At 37.5% G+C, this 17,638-nt stretch overlaps 1 protein-coding gene across 4 annotated transcripts in view; it reads left to right on the forward strand.

Moving 5' to 3' along the window:
• The window catches only part of MOCOS (molybdenum cofactor sulfurase), a 209,268-nt gene that overhangs the window by 118,967 nt on the left and 72,663 nt on the right, over positions 1-17,638 (forward strand). For all 4 annotated transcript variants that reach the window (XM_040083418.1, XM_040083434.1, XM_040083442.1 and 1 more), the window contains exon 5: positions 913-989. In XM_040083418.1, the coding sequence (XP_039939352.1) occupies positions 913-989 (77 nt within the window). The remainder of the gene's footprint in view (positions 1-912; positions 990-17,638) is intronic.

Consider the following 17,638-nt stretch of genomic DNA (forward strand, 5'->3'; position numbering starts at 1 on the left):
AGTTTTGGACATAGTTCCTTCCTGAGAGACTTGCTGTGACCACAGGTTCAGCCTTGTGAAGTACTGAGCTCTGTACTGTTCTGGCTTCATCAGTTGCATTATTCTGCATTCTTCTTTGTGGTGAAGCAAAATGAGCGATTTCTCCTTAAAACTTCTTGTGGACACAAAGACTGAATGAAGCATTTTGATGCTTCCCTGGTGCCCCTTATGGTCCCTTGAATACTTTTGTGCATCAGTTCCTGAATACTTTCTCACCTTGGAGCTTCACTTTCTCCTCTTGGACTGTCGGAATGGCTGCAGTTTTCGGTTTTGAAGAATCCAGTTTTGCTTCTATTTGGTGTTTCCTTTAAAAGATGATGGTAGGGGATGCACCCCTCCCCCCATCCTTGTATAATGCTCTTGTTACAGGTCAGTTAAAAATTAATTTACAGGAGAAGAGGGAGATTTGTTAGTGATCTCTTTGATTCCTCGTTGTACCAGGTTACTGGAGCCTTCTAACTCAACTATGCTAGGTGTAATTACATCAGGGGGTGGGGGGGATGGACACAAGACTCCCCCTGTCTTGTCACCTATTCCCTAAATTCTCCTCAGCTTAGGACCTTGTGACATTAGCTCATGACACATAACTGTTAACCGTTACTTTAATGTAGGTTAGTACATAGTTACTCTATGTAGGAGAAAATTACACCTTTCTATGTGCCAATAACTGTTTCTGTGAACCTCTGCTGCTTTGAAGAACATATTTTTGCTTTGCAGGACACTACAAGACTGGGAGATGAATTCCTAAGGGAAGAGTTCCCACTCCGCAAGTTGGTTTCACTGAATATAAAAATAGTAACTCTTAAAATAGATTTAAAATCAATACTACAACTGCATGTTGTATTTACTGTGCTCATTTATTCTGTTCTTTAGGTTTGAAGATGGTACAGTCTCTTTTCTTGATATCATTGCTCTGAAACATGGATTTGATGTTCTGGAAAAACTCACAGGTCAGTTAATATAACTCTGATACTGAACACTGCAGTTCTGGATTTATGCTCAGGGCACAGGTCTGATCATATTTATTACGGCCCAAGCTTAATTTTCCTTTCTAGTTTTACTATCTATGTTCATCATTGTGAAGATGAGACTTCAGTGTAACTGGCTGATTCACATGCTCCCTGTTGGATTGTTCCAACCTGGTTTGAAAGAAAAAAAATAGGTGTCCAGACTGTTCTGGATATGCAAGACTTGAGTACATGGAGCACTTCTCATCTGCCTCATACTCACAAAGGTACAACAGGAAAGTAACACTAGAAAGTAGCTGAGTGACTCACACTGTTTGAGTCAACCTTTGAAGCCCTTGACATGGAGCTAATGCTGAAGTCCCAAATAAAACTTCAAGCTGATCTTCAGGCCAGAACCCGTATGTGAAGGGTGATACTCATGTGCTGTGTTTACTTGAGGATAGACTGCTGCTTGTCTGGCTCAGCACCCCAAAAGCACAATCTTTCTGTGTTTGCTGCCATGGGTCAGGGACTCTCCTGAGAAAGGCAGGACATGACACCTGGCCAGGGAAGCTTGCACCATGGGCTGTGCAGCAGGCTTGTACCAGGGAATGTTTCTGCATGTGGAATGTGCCAGGTTAACAAAGGATGTTCCTGAAATGGTTTCTTGATCAGGTATGTGTATTACTTAATGTATAATGTCTGAAACTCCCTTCTCCTGTGTGCTCTTCGATTTCCTATAAAAAGTCATAAAGTGCATCATGATGTAAAAGATGCCTGAGTCCAGAGAGACATTGGCTATGTACTTTCTAGGTTAGTGTAATTTCAGCTAGTGTCTGTGGAGGTTTATTGTCATGATTTATCTTAAAGATTCTGGTTTCTCCTTCGTCACAGTGCAAGGCTTCTGTGAGGAGTATTCTGTTAGGTGCTTCAGGTCTTGTTCATGTGGAAATCAATAGCAGTTTTCATCCACATCAATAGTTTGACTAAGCCCAACAAGTAAGGATGTTTTACTTTATGTTGCTCTACATGGCGACCAGGGATCAAGTAACCAGCCTTTAGTGTATGTTCTTGTAGTACAGAATGCTTCTTAAAAACATGCAATCGTAAACAAGCATGTACACTTGTAAAGAGGGCTTTGGTTTAATGTGTAGGAGCACTGTCTGCCATGAATGTGAGAGTTGATGATAGCACCTCCTCTGTTGCATTTCTCATCTATCTTAACCTGTTATTGGTACCTATTTTAGTGAAACAATTGAAAAATCTCTTAATACTGGCTGAGGGGAACACTCACCCTGAATCTGAATGAAGTGAACATCAATGGATGACACGGTAGAACAGAGGCATGAAAAAATATTTTATTGAGATATTTCAGTTGTCAAAAATATGAATTGGCTTCAAATTTTCATACTTACAATTCTTTCATAAAAAATAAAAATCAAAAACTTAGGAATATTTATATTTTTAAAATTTAAAAACATTTTTTCCCGCAGTGCTAAAATGTAGAAAGATGGGAAAACATAGGCTGAAAGAGAAAACAAGAAGAAACCTATATGGAGGCAAAAATTTAAAAATTAAATTTAAAAAAATGGTTTTGACAAACACTGGAATTTTATAACCTCAGCACTGCTGGTATAGTCTAGGTGCTTTGGTAGTCTCTAGTCTGATTCTGGTGTGCCACACTGAAAAGTGGAAGTGCCAGTACTGCCTCTTTACAGATATAAGAGACTGGAGAAATCCATAGTGGAAGAAAAATTGGAATTCTATAAAGGATTTTAATCACCACATGATCCAAGAAATTTCCACAAAGTAAAGTTGGTCCTAGATCATTATCCATGAACAAAGATGAATTAAGCTTTTGTTCCAGATAAGTAGGAACTTTCAATGTTTTCATGTTAAAACTTTTGTAATTATATTTACGTATATGTGCATGTAAGTAGAAAAATTTCTGTGTGATATGTTTTTGTTAATTAGAATTTAATCATACAGAATGGGGCAATGGAATAAGACACTCAAAGGTGATAATAGAACATGGCACAACTACAGTCACGCTTGGATTTTCTCCATCAAAAAAATGCATTTTTGTGTGTAAACTTTTCAAGGCTGATGTGAAGAATGGCTCAGCCCTATCAGGTCTCTTGGATCTTCTGCACTGGCTGTGAGACAAAGGTTTTGGGGACCCTACTCTCCAATTTGTGCAGACATTTAATGTTCCTGGTACAACCGATGCAACAAGAAATTCAGGGATTTGCAGTTGCCATTTCCTCTTACCATCCTTTTTCTCCCCTGAATATCAATGACAACATAGAGTTTTGCAGGTTATTTAATTTCTGTCAAAGGCACAATGTTCCTTTTGAATAGAGATTATTAGCACTTGGGTGTATAAAACAGAGCCTTTGCATGCTGTAGAAGCACTTTGTAATCCAGAAGGACTGCAGATTTGTTTTAAGCCTCTTTATGCATATTTCTTCCACTTCAACTCTCAGATTTTTCAGTGGCAAAATGCACTGTCAAATGTGAATCACTTTTGAATCTCACTCTGCTGTAGCTACTGGAGCATTTGCTTTGCACTCCGCAAACACAAACAATGATTCTCATTCTGAGTTGGAAATAGCCTAGAGTAGAAACAAGTAAAATAAACTAAATATTGTTGTCATTAATCATGTCCTAATGTGTAATGGAAACGCTACTGAAGTTCTTTGAGGATATGCTGTAGCTGGATTATTCTGGTGTAATTATTGAAGATAGGGAGGGAAATCACTAACAGAAGTTTAGAGTTAGTGATGTTTCAGTGTTGGTGTTGTGAAACACACAGATCAGTTTCTTACTCTGGTATCATCTGAATACATCCTTGACCTGTCTCAACTTCCATTTAGAACAAGGTGTATTTCCTGCCAGAATTACATAATGATGTGCGTGTGTATTTAAACCATTCCTAGAGGTCCTACATCTATATGATTTTTAAATTTATGGTTTATGGTATTTTTATTAGTAAACTTTCAACTGTTTTGCAAATAAAACTAACTTATAACTTTATAACTTATTAAGTTTAATTTGATTATAATATCTGTTCAGGAAACATTAATTCACTTCAGAAGAAAATATAATATGTATGGGAAGAAGTTTTAAAATGCAGACTAAGTGTCCTAAGGAAGACGAATTGAAAGTTATTTTTAAATTCACCAACTGCTTGATTGGTTGTTGGAGAGTAAAGGTTATTTTAGCTTTCACAAAGACAATTTCACCACAAAACAGCCAAAGCAAAATGTAATGCAGGATGTTAAATGGTGTTGCTAACTTAGTTTTATAACTTGGTCTTTGGAACTTTTGTTTTGTTTTGTTTTGTTTTGCCCTGCTCCATCAAGGACTGGTTGCAGTCAGTGACGGGATGTTTGGCAGCCTGCATTTAATGGTACTGCACAGATTCTCATGTGTGCTGTGTTTAAACACTTTTATATAAATCATGCAGCTTAGGGGCCAGGGAAAAAAAAATTCTCCTAAGTAAGTTTGTCAGGGATTACTGGGATTTCTTTTGTGTAGAGTTTGTGGCTTCACCCTACTGTCTGGTAACATCACCTAAACTTGGAACATGGGTGTGATGCTTGTGTATTTAACTGCTTTCATCCTTAGTGCTGCTTTCATTCATAATTTTAATGGATCTGGGGGTTCACTTATGTGAACACCAACTGTAAAATCTAAATATTTTGTAAGTGTGCATATCTGTCTTTCTACATGTGGGATTATATAAGAAAGATGCTTTTCTTGGCTTACATCAGATGGTTGCTGCAAAACTAAACCATGACCTACTGATGAGTCAGAACCTCTATAGGGAAATTACCTGCACTTGTTCCCTTTCAGATTTGTAACTTTGTGTTTCCTTGTGAGGACCTCATCTGTGTGGACTCTGCTGAATGCTTCCATTGAAGTCAATGGGGCCATGGAAAGTCTAATATAATGGCCTGGGAGCTAGGTGAGGAATTGGGTTCCTTTTCTTGGCCACAGAATTTACTTCACATTTATTAAATCAGATAAATACTAATCTTAAGGGGAACAGGGTGTTAGGTAACCAAATATGTTTTCAGATCTGCATTTAACCTCTGGATGGCATTTACCTTGCTGTCAACGCTGATGTGTGAGGTACTATTTTGATTCTCACTGAAATCAGTGGAACAGACAGTGACTTCACCATCCTGATCCCTCTGAGTTTTTTGAAATTTAGATTGAGAGGAATTACAGCCAGCAAGAGAAGCTCTTTTCTTTGCCTATTAAATGAGCTTAGATGATTAGCTTAGTGTGGTGTAGGGCTTTCTTTAAATTTATATAACTTCCTGCTAATGATCTCTTTGGAAATAGAAAGCTGAACTGCCAGATTAGTTAAGGTGGAAATAGTATTTTGGGATTTTTTTGCTACCTTTAGGTCTGCAGCTTCTTTTGAGCAGGGCAGATTCTACTTTCCTGTGGCTGAAACAAACCAGTAAAGCATAACAGGAAATGTTCTGGAAGAACCCTGAGGAGCATGAAGTGAGGTTTTCTATTTGTGAAACCTTTATCTGTCCATTACTCTAGGAGTGATTTCTGATTTCCAACATATATTTCATGCTTCAAATCCAGGTTTATTCAGGTAGATGTTGCTTTCTCTGAGGGGGAAAGGCTCACAGTCTGACAGCAAACTGTCCTGCAAAGGCCAAAAAAAAAAAAAAAAAAAAAAAAAAAAAAAAAAAAAAAAAAATCTGTCTCCAAGGTGAAAATGTGCCTGTTATGGTAAAAAAAGATATATAAAGAATGCATGTGTACAGCTGATTTCAGAAGTCTGTGATGGTTTTCATTTTCAAATGACTGGTTACAGCAGATTAGGAGGAAAGAAAGTTCAGTTGGTTCTTGTGCATCAAAAGAAGCCATTGTTGGGATTGTGGTTAATTTATTAGGAGGAACATGCTCAGCTGAGCACGCATTTAATAATGACTATGTATGAAATTAAAACAATTACAGAGGCAGTATTACAAAGTGATCAAGGACATGAGGCAGTCATGTGCAACTGCCTGGCAGTGCAGCCAAGCACATACAATGTGTTTGGAAGGCAAGTTTGGATTAATGAATTATGTTTTATACTGTAGATACAGAATCTATTCCCAGTTCTGCCAAAGGTAGCATGGTGAAATCCATCACTTCCAGGAAATAAAGCGGGAGAAATTGTTGTACCCTCCATTGAGAGACAATGACTGTAAGACCAAGTCTTCAATAAAGGCCGTAGGAATATTAACACCAGTCAAGTGTAATGAAACTGAGATCTACTCGTTTCTACAATGATGCAATATTGCCTACACTTGGCCAAAGGATATCTTGGAGAAGAAGCACTTTCTGTCTGTAATAACTTTTTCCCAAGACAATTTTCTGTGTCAGATATAGTTAGGACCTGAAGGATTTGTCATTTTCATTACAAAGTTGTCATTATCACTCCTAAGAGATAAAGTCCTATGAAACCATCTTTTTCAAAGGAGAACAGAAGTGACAGCTTTTAGGCTTGGGTGCAGATCTTCCAATGACTTTTGATGCCTTAAGTGATTGATTAGGTGAGGGACCTTGTTATTCTTAAAATACACTTTTGAAATGGAGGGGGGGAAATCTCGTTCAGCTGTATTCTTAAAACATGCATATGAATTATTCAAGAATTTTCTCTGTATAATTCCAACTAAAACCTAGAAGGAAAATGGCAAATAAAATTACAAATAAATTATTATTTTCATTACATTTTAAACAGGGTAATGTGTTGCTAATTATTTTTTTGCATCTTGATATACTAACAAGGAAACAAAATGTTACCTAGTGGATACTAATTTCCTTTACTGATAAGTTGAAAATTTTTCTTATTAACATGCACCTGGAGAATGAACCTTGACATGGTGGTGAAATAATTCAGTCTTATGAAAAACTAAACCACACTGGGACTAGAGCAGGATCAGTATTTTGGCGTTTGTGGAAATGGTCTGGCTGGTGTTAAGGGTGCTCTCTTCAGCCATCCCTCAGAGATCTCAGGGTCCCACTCTAGTATGTGCTGGCTATTATGGCAAGGATTACCTTAGTTCATTTAGTACACTTTTAATTTCCTAGCTAACTGGATCCAGCTGTTTCAGCCCTTCATGCAACACAGAGATTTTATGCTAAATCCAAAGGGGCTAAATTAAAGTGAAGTGAAATTTGCATATCATGTAAAACTCTACTTGTTCAGCAGATCCAGATTATATGGTGCTAATCACAAACACTAGACAGAGTAAATCCTCTTGAAGTCACCCTGGGGTTAAGTCAAATGCTTTACACCCTTTGACACATACCCATGAAATATGTAATCAAGTCTGTTTGACGTCCTCTCCTAATTATGTGTGTGTATTTTAAGCAGATGCTTTTCCAGCTGATCTGTGCCTTTTGAGATTTTTTTTTTCATTATTAATCAGAAAATCATGCTGTATGTTAACGGCAAGTGCCAATTATGAGAAACTAATATTAGTTTCTTTGCTTAGATGCTGTGCTTTTGCAAATAAGACCATTGCCAAATAACATATAGATGTAAAGAAAATATAAGAACATCTGAATGTTTTCCATCAGAGGAATAATTATTCTACCATGCATTGCACTATTTCAGCCTAAAACTAAAATTTATTTTTGCATATAAAGGTTTTTTAGTTTAGGAAAAAAAAAAAATAAAAAGGTTCTCTGTTGGAAGGAGGAAGGACTGCTTTTTTTCACAGAATTTAGGATTTAAATGATAAAAATATTTTTACTGAAGACACTCACACTCATCATTTCTGCCAAGAATGTTAATATATAAGCTTAGCCTTTCTTGAGTCTCCTTACTCAGTGAGATAATATCAGGAGACAAATTCAATATTTAACTAAGCTGGGAGTCACTGAGTTTTAAGTAAATGCCATTTTTATTGTGACTATGTAAAAAGTAGTCCTCAGAAAGGACTAGTGACATAGTTTATTCTTCCCTGCTCTTCAGCTGAGGAAAGCTTCCCTTTCACTGCAGTTCCTAACTGAGTTTTTTCCCTTCAGTGTGTTTAGCAGAGACATCTACTGGCAAATTGTTAACTGGCATTCTCCTCCTCAGGTCCTACAATGCCATTTCTTACATCTCTGAAGGAGACACTTGCTAATATGGAAATAACTGCTTTGAAGCTTTTAGATTGTGCTGCAGCATTAAATTTATTATTTGGGAAGAAGCATTAAGTAGTATAACAACAGATACAAAATCAATAAAGGCAAAATAAAATTTTCCTATTTTCTTGCCAATGTTACTTCCTGTTGAACTGCCAAGCTACTTTTAGCAGAAATGTACGTATCAGAGAAAAGGAGTTTATGATCCATTATGGATGAACAGGACTAATTGCAAATCACGTCATAGTTGTTGTGAGTCTCCATTGATTTTGATTCAGTCAATATAAAATGGAAAGAAGGAAACCACAGGATATAATTGGAAGATCTGTTTTGCCTACAGGGACTGGTTTAATGTCTAATGCTTGCTCCACACTCGCAGTTCATTTTTTCAATAAAGATCTGCCTCGGCTGTCACCTTTGCCCAGTTGTTAATGGCTCTCAATAGAGCCATTCTAGATACGGGTTCAGCTCTTGTGCACTACCTGCTCTAGTTGTGGCTTAAACACTTAGAGGCTGTCAGGGTGGAATGTGACTCACGCAAACAGAGCTACCAGCAAGTCCCCCTTGGGCTTAGGCCCTGAAGGAACCCCTGGGAATACACTTGGCACCTTTGCCTCTTCTGCAGTCCAGCCTTGCTACCCCCCGGGAGACACTCACATACTTTGGGGTGGGCATAGCCTTGCAGAGGCACAAAAGCAGAACTGAAAAGAGACAGGTGATTGATTGCATGGCCCCAACAAAAGGTCTTTAATATTTCAAAATTAACCTTTGCATTTTTGGGTAAGCTGTGGATTCAAGACACTAAGTGGCATCTCATCCATCCAGTTGGAGTGGGTACATTTTGTCACAATCACTGCTGGTAAAATATATTTAAAAATCTTACCTGAGGTGCTTAGATAAGTGATTTTTTTTCAGATTGGCCTCATTCAAGAGAAAGGTCCCTATCCTCTGAATCTGCTCATCCTACTGTACCCACTTTGGCCATTTATGCGCTACATTCCTACAAACATTCATTTTATATTCCTCTAGGTATATATATATTTGTAATGCCATTTCAGGTCTGTTATGCTTTCAGGACTCTGTGTGTACCTTGCCTAATTCCAGATTGGAGATTCACACCTCTGCTCGTCCATATCACATCCCTGTCACCGTGATTCGCAAAGCAGTCACATGGAGAGAGAGGTTTCGCAGAGCAGAGGTTCATCCGTTCCGACTCAGGCTGATTGTGGGGCAGAGAGAGAACCTCCTTGTTTATTTCTTACTTTTTATACATTTGTGGGTCTGGCTGAAGATTGGCTTCTTGGGGTTTTTCACCCTTCAGCCAAATGGCTAGACCAACTGTCAGTTACAGTTGTTTTCAGGTTAGAAATAGGCAAACAAAGGACAGAGAATGAAAAACAAAGGATTTGTTTATGTTACATATGTGGGAAAAAGGTAGAAAACTGCTCTTAATATTGTGCAGTAACTAAAGATCTGACTCCATTTTATGAAAATTCAAAAGGCTATAAAAAACTCAGAAAAACCAGGGTAACACATCCCCTATTCCTTACTTTCATCCACATCCTGATTTCCATGAAAGAAGGACTTTACTGGGCAATGAATTTCCATTTGTAAGCTGCTTTAATCGTAATTGTTGCAATTCTGTAATAGCAGGGAAAATATTTTTGGATGCTTTTCCCTTTTCTCCTTTCCTTAGTTGTTTCCACAAGCAAACTAGGTTGAGTATTTTCACAGGTGCTGGTATGAACCATCTTTGTTAGAAGGACTTTGCTACCATAACTACATTGGCAAAAACTTTAAGGGAAAAAAATGCTATTTGCTTCTGAGTGTCCAGTAGTACAACTCAGTATTTCAGTCATGATGTTCAAACATTTGAACAGGCTGCTTAGGGAAGTTTTGGAATCACTGTCCCTTGGAAGTATTCAAAAAAGGCTTAGGGACATGGTTTGGTGGTGGATTTGGAAGATATGGGTTAATGGTTGGACTGGATCTTGGAGACCTTTTCTGACCTTAATACTTCTATGATTCTATGATATAAACTGCCATAATTTATTGATGTTAGTGGAGACATGGTAGTTGATGCTACCTACCCCTAAATCTTTGGTGAAGATTATGGAGATGTTGCTTGAAAAGATGCCATTTACAGGTAGGTTTGACAGATATCTTCAGAGTACAGACCCATAAGAACTGAGCTAGTTTCACTCCTTGGACATGGCTAGTTCACACCTTAAGAGAACTTCATCTCAGAAATTAGAGAGCGAGTCTGGGGATCAGAATTATTAAGCTGGTTTTATTTATATAAATAATTTTTTATACATTTTGTTAACACTCTACAGTGATATGATCTTCCTTCTATACTGCATAAAGAAAAATTGGAGCAAATTGATTCTAGGTGAATGAGTAGACAACAGGGTAGGTTGGGTGCTCACATATTTGTGTTTGAGCCTGTTTTGGAAGGGAGGTGGAAGCCTGCCTTGAAAAGTTGTTTGTTTTTTTTTTTACACATAGTTCACATAATTACAAAAATTATCTATTTTCCTTCTTGTGGCTATATGTTAAGCTGTGAAACTCAGCTTCTAATTAGTAGAAAGCTGGGGCCCAAGGGTGAGTAATTTACTTTCTAAAGTATAACAAAAATTATTATGTGGGCAAATGAAAGCAATAGGCCAATGCATTTTCAGGGTGCTTCCAGGCACCAGTTTTTAATTTTTTACATTTATTTTCCCTTTTTCCCTCTTGACATTAGTGGCAGTTTTCTTGTTGTCATTTTTTTAGGGTTTTGGAAATGTATTGCATCTGTTGATGGAGATATCGTCAACGATTTTTTCAACCCAGTTTCAGATGGAACAAATATCATTAGATTGTTGTTGCTGTAATTTCTTTCTTCTCTACTGTTGTTATTGTCTGGTGTGAGAATATCTACTTCTTATTTTTATTTTCAGATAAATAAGGTCTTCTAGAGAGACATGAAACTCATATTTTACTTAGGCCCTTGTTTGCATTGTCTGCTAATTCACTATCATCACTCTTGATTAAGTGATTAATCAGTTATTAATTATGTGATTTCTGTTTCCAGACATCCCCCCCCTAAATCTTTGCCAGAGTTGATACCTAGAGGCTCAGAAGTCAGTGTCCCTATTTCTGAGCTCAGGCAGTTGGCAGCCCAACCTACTAACTGAAGTTTCATCCACCTCTGTCTCCACAAATAAAAATCACAAAATGCTCCAGCAGAATGCTTGAATTCACAATCCTTGTTAGGGCTGTGGGTGCCAGAGTTTGCCATTTCTGTCTCCTTTTCTGTAGCCAGAGTGCTGTGTAGGCTGAAAAAGGCTGCTAAGCAGAGGCTTGAATTATATGTCAACAGAAGCTAAAAAATATGAGTAAGGTACAAAGGCAATAGAGACATAAAGCCTCTGGTAATTTTATATTTTCATGGTATGGGTGGAGAACAGAAGCTCCATTTACTATGTTGGGGAATAATGTGGAAGATACTTAAGTGCCACCCTATAAATCAGGTATTTCTTATAATCTAAAATGTATAATGCAGTCCTGATTGCCTCACCACACAGAACTGGAGGGTGCTCAGCAATGAGCAGGAGCACAAATGAGTGCTCACATAAACAGAGATTAAATAATCAATGGCATCCTTTAGGAAGCCTGTATGGACTTAAAACCCTTTTTAGCAGAACACAAATTTCTGTGTTCTCTTACATATGTTTGGTTTCATGGCATTTGCCATGTTGGAAGCATTCCCATAAGGCCTCCTGTTCCTGCTGTTCCACAGGGCATTTGCTATTCTTGGAAGAAAGTCACCAGCAGAATTAGACCGGTGTTCAAGAAGCAGGGGGTGGAAATAGGAAAATAAACTGTGAGGACAATCCAATTGTTCCAATGCCACTTGATTCAATAAGAACAATGACATTAAAAGGATTTTGGGTCTGCAAGCTGCTGTTGTCTGAATAATTTACCGTGTGTGCAAAAGATCGATGAAGGGGCCTTGAGCTAGCCAAAAGGCACTGTTGATCTGGGCAGTCAAACTGCCAATTATTAGGGAAAACAATGAAGTTCCAACTCCAGAATATCTTTCTCTTGATGTGGATATTGCATGTGGATGTTTGGATTGTGCAAGTTTAATTGTGAGAAACATAATGCGGAGATAATGATTACCCAGTTAAGTGGGTTGACATGTTTCTATTAATTACTTTCATTAAATTACTAAGTCACTTATCTGTCTTTGGCATTAATACACACTACATGAGTAGTAGACATTACACTGGTAACAAGTCTGGAAGGAATTCTTACCCTTTTCAAGAAGTATCAGCTAAGCAAACTAGATAGCTCTGTGTATCCATCGCATACTGGCAATGAAAACGATTGAACCAGCCTCACTTTAACTTGAGCAACCCCATTAAGGGCTGCACAATTTGACCCAACGTGATGAGATTTTGAAAAGAAACCATAACTTTTTCATTATGTTCTGAGATTTTTTCTCCTATAAAATAGCAGTTCTATATAGGTAATTTTGTGTGTGTATACTGTGCGTGATCTGCAACTGTGTTTTATCTTTTACATCACAGCAAGCTAAAATATAACTGGGATTCTTCAAAGCACTGGCTTTGACAGGCCTCCAAATTATTACACTGTCCAACATGAAAAATCTCAAGTCATGCTGTATGATTAGCAGAAGGTATTGTGAGAAGGGCATGTGGCTGGCTTCCTGAGTTGTGGTTGGAAAGAGCTGGGGAAGAGCATCTCTTGTCAGCTGATCAGGGGACAAAAGGATCAGGCCAACGGCTGCATCCAGCACAAAAAGTTATCAAACTGCAAAAAGGATATAATTATTATTTGTGTTATGTTTCTCCCTCACTAATTTATGTGTAATAATATAAAACCCAAAATGTCCCCCTTATTTCTGTACCAGTATGTGAGACACTAGTGGGAGGTGATGTCTTACAAGGACCTTACAAGGCTGAGCCTGAGGTGCTGGGTCACCACTTGAAAAGGTGCCCATGGTGTTGAGAAGTTCTTTCCTCTTCACCCTGAGCACAGACACAATTGGTTCAGTGGAGCAGCTGTGCTTGGGATGAGAGGCTATGTGTTCTCCTGGGTCTCCATTCCACCACAACTTGTTTTTTCCAAGTACAGAAGATGGGGTTTTCTGCTAGGTAGTTGGTGGAAGCACAAACTGTAGGAGTTTCAGGGCAGTATTGTTATACAAAGGAGATTCTGAAGTGCTGCCAAATGGTTAGGGGCAGGAAGTACATCAGACATTCTAAATAGAAAATTGTTGTTAAAAAGGGTAAGAGTAGAGTTTTGTTTGTTCTGGGGTTTTTTTGTTGGGTTTTTCTTCATCAGATTCCAGAGGAAAAAAACTTGCTGTGATTTGATGCTCATAAAATCTAAAAGCAGTGGGGGACACAATTAACAGATTGCTGCGATTTGTGAGGTGAAACAAGAAATAAATTTGGCTCATGGGTTTTAGTAGCCCAAAGATGTTTTACATTATTCTTTCTTGTATTTGTGATGTTTGATAATGGCTAGACAGAATGAGGTAAAGTGTGGTAAATTTTTGCCAGTGTGGGAGCTGCTAGAAGTTTCCAGGAGAGAAGAGCATAGTGTAATACCACAGTAACAAAGGGCAAATAGCATCAAGGGCAAATAACTCCATTAGACAACACAGGCATGGGGTCTTTAGCGTAAAGCATTGTAGGTAGAGCAGCTGCTGGAGAGAATGAGAAATATCAGGATGGATCTGAATAAAGCCCAGAAATTAGATCTATTAATATTTCTCTGAAGTATTATTTACAACATAAAGTTAGATCCCCAACTGATACAAGGTGATTTATGGCCTAAAAATATTAATGGAATTAGTACAGCTGAGCACCATTAGGAATCTGTCCACTAAAGTCTCCACCCACACTGTAAAAACAAGACCAAATTCCCATTGTTGCATTAAGCTTGCCTAAGCACCATGCATCATCCAAATGGCAAGCAGTGACTAAGCAATGTCATATTTTAATGAATATTCAAACATAGATACATTATTTTATTTCTGTTGGCTTTTTAATTTTCTAATGCCTTTCAAGGTCTATGCATCTGGAAGGGGGAGAGGGACGTTTGCTTTTAGAGGGGAAAAAAAGAAAAAAGGCACATTGCCATTTAATTTCTTTGTAGAGGTTCGTAATGCGATTACCAAAATGTGAATAACAATCAAATAATACAGAGGCTTATTCCCTATGGATAGCAAAAATAAATTTCAGTCAAACGTTTCCGGCAAAAATCTCAAATTTGTCATGCAAAGTACTTCTCTGCATTCAAACATAATGTATTTATGTGACTCAGAAACATCAAACATTAGGATAAATAGCCAGATTATAAGTACAGTCCACTTATGAAATGATTGGAATAGAAGTGCAATTAATGAAACTGCCAGAATGGCTATGAAGCAGTGTTAATGCCTTGAGATTTAAAGAAAGCATCCAGACCTGCTTTACAGCGTGGGGTTGAAGAGACACTTAGAGATTGCTTGCCATTCTCTCTGTTAACAATCTTTAAGTACCTTTTTGTGTTTGTGACTTATAATCACATCAAAAGGTAGTTAGAAGCAATTTTTGCAAGATTCTCCTGGACTCAGATTTTAAAGGGACCTGAGGCCTGAGGGGCCAAGGGGAAGAAAATTAAAATATTGGCAACATCATCAATGCTTTCCTTCTACTTAAAAGCCAGTGTAACACTACATAGTTAAAAACAACAAAAAACAACAACAAACAAAAAAAAACCAAAATCAAGCAAACAAACACCACACCTCCCCCCTCCAAATAAAACAGCACAAAAAAACCCCCAACAAACAAACCAGGAGTAGGGAAGAATAGTGAGTTCATATATCTGACAAAATGGCTGCTTTGAGCTCCTTATACCAACTTTTCCAAAACCACTTACCTGGCAAAAGTGTTCTCTAAAGTTGCTGCAGGATTTCTTTCCCCTGGATGAGCTGTTGAGGTTCTGTCTCCTCAGTTGCTTTCTCTGCATCCTTGAAAAGGAGTGGATATAATTTGAGATACCTGGATTGGATCTACTGATGTTTGGGAGAGGTTAAGTAGGAGTTGCATAAAGCAAATGAAATGGCAGGTTTTAATAATTGTGTGGGTACTGTGTTTCTGGGTCTGAAAGGGTGCAAATTTGGGAAAAACAGCAGGAATAAGCATTGCCTGCTCTGTGATAGTCTGTGCAGATGTGGTTCTTTACTGGGCAGATATTTTGGAGATGTACATCAACAGACTGAGATCTGTGGATTGATATTTCAGTAGATTTTGTTAGTTTTCTGTGTCCATCAGTTAGTGGTGATAAACATTTAAATTTTGTAAAGACCTTGGAGAGAATGTTCAAGCAGAGGTTGCTGAGGGCAACACTAGTCTCAGTTACCATTGTCTGATGGCAGAGGCTGACATTACTTTTGAACAGTGAGAAGTGCTGAGATTCATCTTCCTATTGCTGGAACCTCTGACATTACCTTTATGGAGAATTTGTTGTGGCTGTTCTTACTGTTTTGGGGGTTTTTTTGTTTTTTTTTTCCCTCTGGTCTTATTAATTATTAGTATATCAATGTGACTTGATTAGCAGTAGCAGAAATTTTTGAATTTACCATAGTGCACTATTGCAGGTAAATTATAACAGCCTCCTCCAAATAAATGTTCAATTAATCAGGTATTCAAATCTTAATTAAGCCTGCTCAACACCAAGGTTTCATGATACTTTGAATACATTATTACTTATTTGAGTAAATGAATGTATAAATAACAAACCTCAGGATGGGTTTAATGAGCTGATGCAAGTCATGAGTGATGAGTGACCTGTGCTTAGTACTGAATTTAGAACATATGAAAGTAACAAACAAACAAACAAACAAACAAAGGAACAAATGGAATTAGGATACCTATATTTCCTATATTCTGAGGCTGTACAAGATTTATTACAACTTATATACCCTTGGAGCTATCATATTTTGTATCCACTTATCTTATAGTTCACAGATCTTTATGAGAAGGTTTTACCAGGAAATAGATATGTTACATCATAGGGGAAGAATCTTCCTATAAAGGAAGAAATTTATTAGTCTCAGATTTTTCTTTTCCTGGCTCTAACAGGACCTGCAATGTTTTCCTCCACAAAACCCTTTTTAAACCTTCTCCTTTAAGTCAGCAATAATGATTTCAGGTGTCCAAGCAACTTCTGTGCACTGAAGCTATCCTTCCAGTAGATGTGGAAAATTCACAAGGGCCACATGAAATGTCCTAAGCAGGTATCCTCCACTGGTGATTCCCTTCTCCCAGAAAATTCATAGGAAGTCCTTATGTGCTCACATACGAGCTTTGTTTCTGTCTGATGAGCCTCATAGACCACAGCTAGAAGGAAAAGTTGGCAGTAGTCTTCCTTGCCACTCAAGCCGTGCCCATGATGGTTTGTAATAAGGCACATTCCCAAGGAGTTGTAGGACCTTCACTTCAACTGTTAAATCTTGAAAATTATTTTCCTTTTATTTCTGTGTTGAGGCCAACTAAGAGTCTACCAAATCTCAGAAAGGTAACTCTAGAAAGAGCTGACTTTTCTGCAAAGCTCCTTTATGACATTGATATAGCCTTTGTTTGCAGATGTATTGTACAGCAATGTATTTCCTAACCAAATTATTCTCTGACATTTAATTTTTATGAAATTTAAACCCTTTTTGGAAATGTGCAATTTCTGAGCTTTTGGATTTGTTTTTCTTTTCAAAGAAATGTCATTGATCTTGTACCTAGAAAATGTGGAAATATTTTGTTATAGATTTTCTTATATTTTAAAATACTAGTTTTTATACATCTTGTTAAATGCTCTCAAATAATAATGAGATGTGGAGTTTTTTTTAACTTTAGAAGTTTTCAGAAGTCATAACTAACCAACATGGTGAGTTTTTCAGTTATATCACTCAGAAGGTACTAGGTGGAAAGAGACTTCTCTAGGACAGTGAGTTCTACATCTTCAGCTACTCCAGCGACTACTTCCTTAAAACCTCTTTATAAGATACTGAGAAGATGCTTGTTCATGAGCATTAACTCTGTGGTGATTTTTGAAATTTCTCACTTTACAGGAATTCCATCACTTTATATTTGCAATTCAAATTAGAATTACTTTTTAATATGTTAGAATTTCATATGTAACAAGAATTCCATTTTTTGAGCAGTTGCGTAGAAACCCTGCTTCCCCTTCAAAGAGACTGAATTTTATAATAAAATGAAGGGAGTCATAATCAAGTCTGGCTGCTCACAGGTTATTAAAACTGTTAGTCACTGTGTCCATATAAGAGAAGGATGAATATATCATTGAAAAACTAAACTTGCAGCATAAATAGACAGGCCTTTTTGTTTGAATGACTCCATATGTCTCTTCTAGGCTCACAGAGGGACTAAATGTTTTACTCAATAGAATGAAGAGAAAGAGCTCTCACAGTTCAAGGCTGAAGGCTT

This window comes from Hirundo rustica, chromosome 1, assembly GCF_015227805.2.
Source record: "Hirundo rustica isolate bHirRus1 chromosome 1, bHirRus1.pri.v3, whole genome shotgun sequence".
In the NCBI taxonomy this organism is placed as follows: Eukaryota; Metazoa; Chordata; class Aves; order Passeriformes; family Hirundinidae; genus Hirundo; species Hirundo rustica.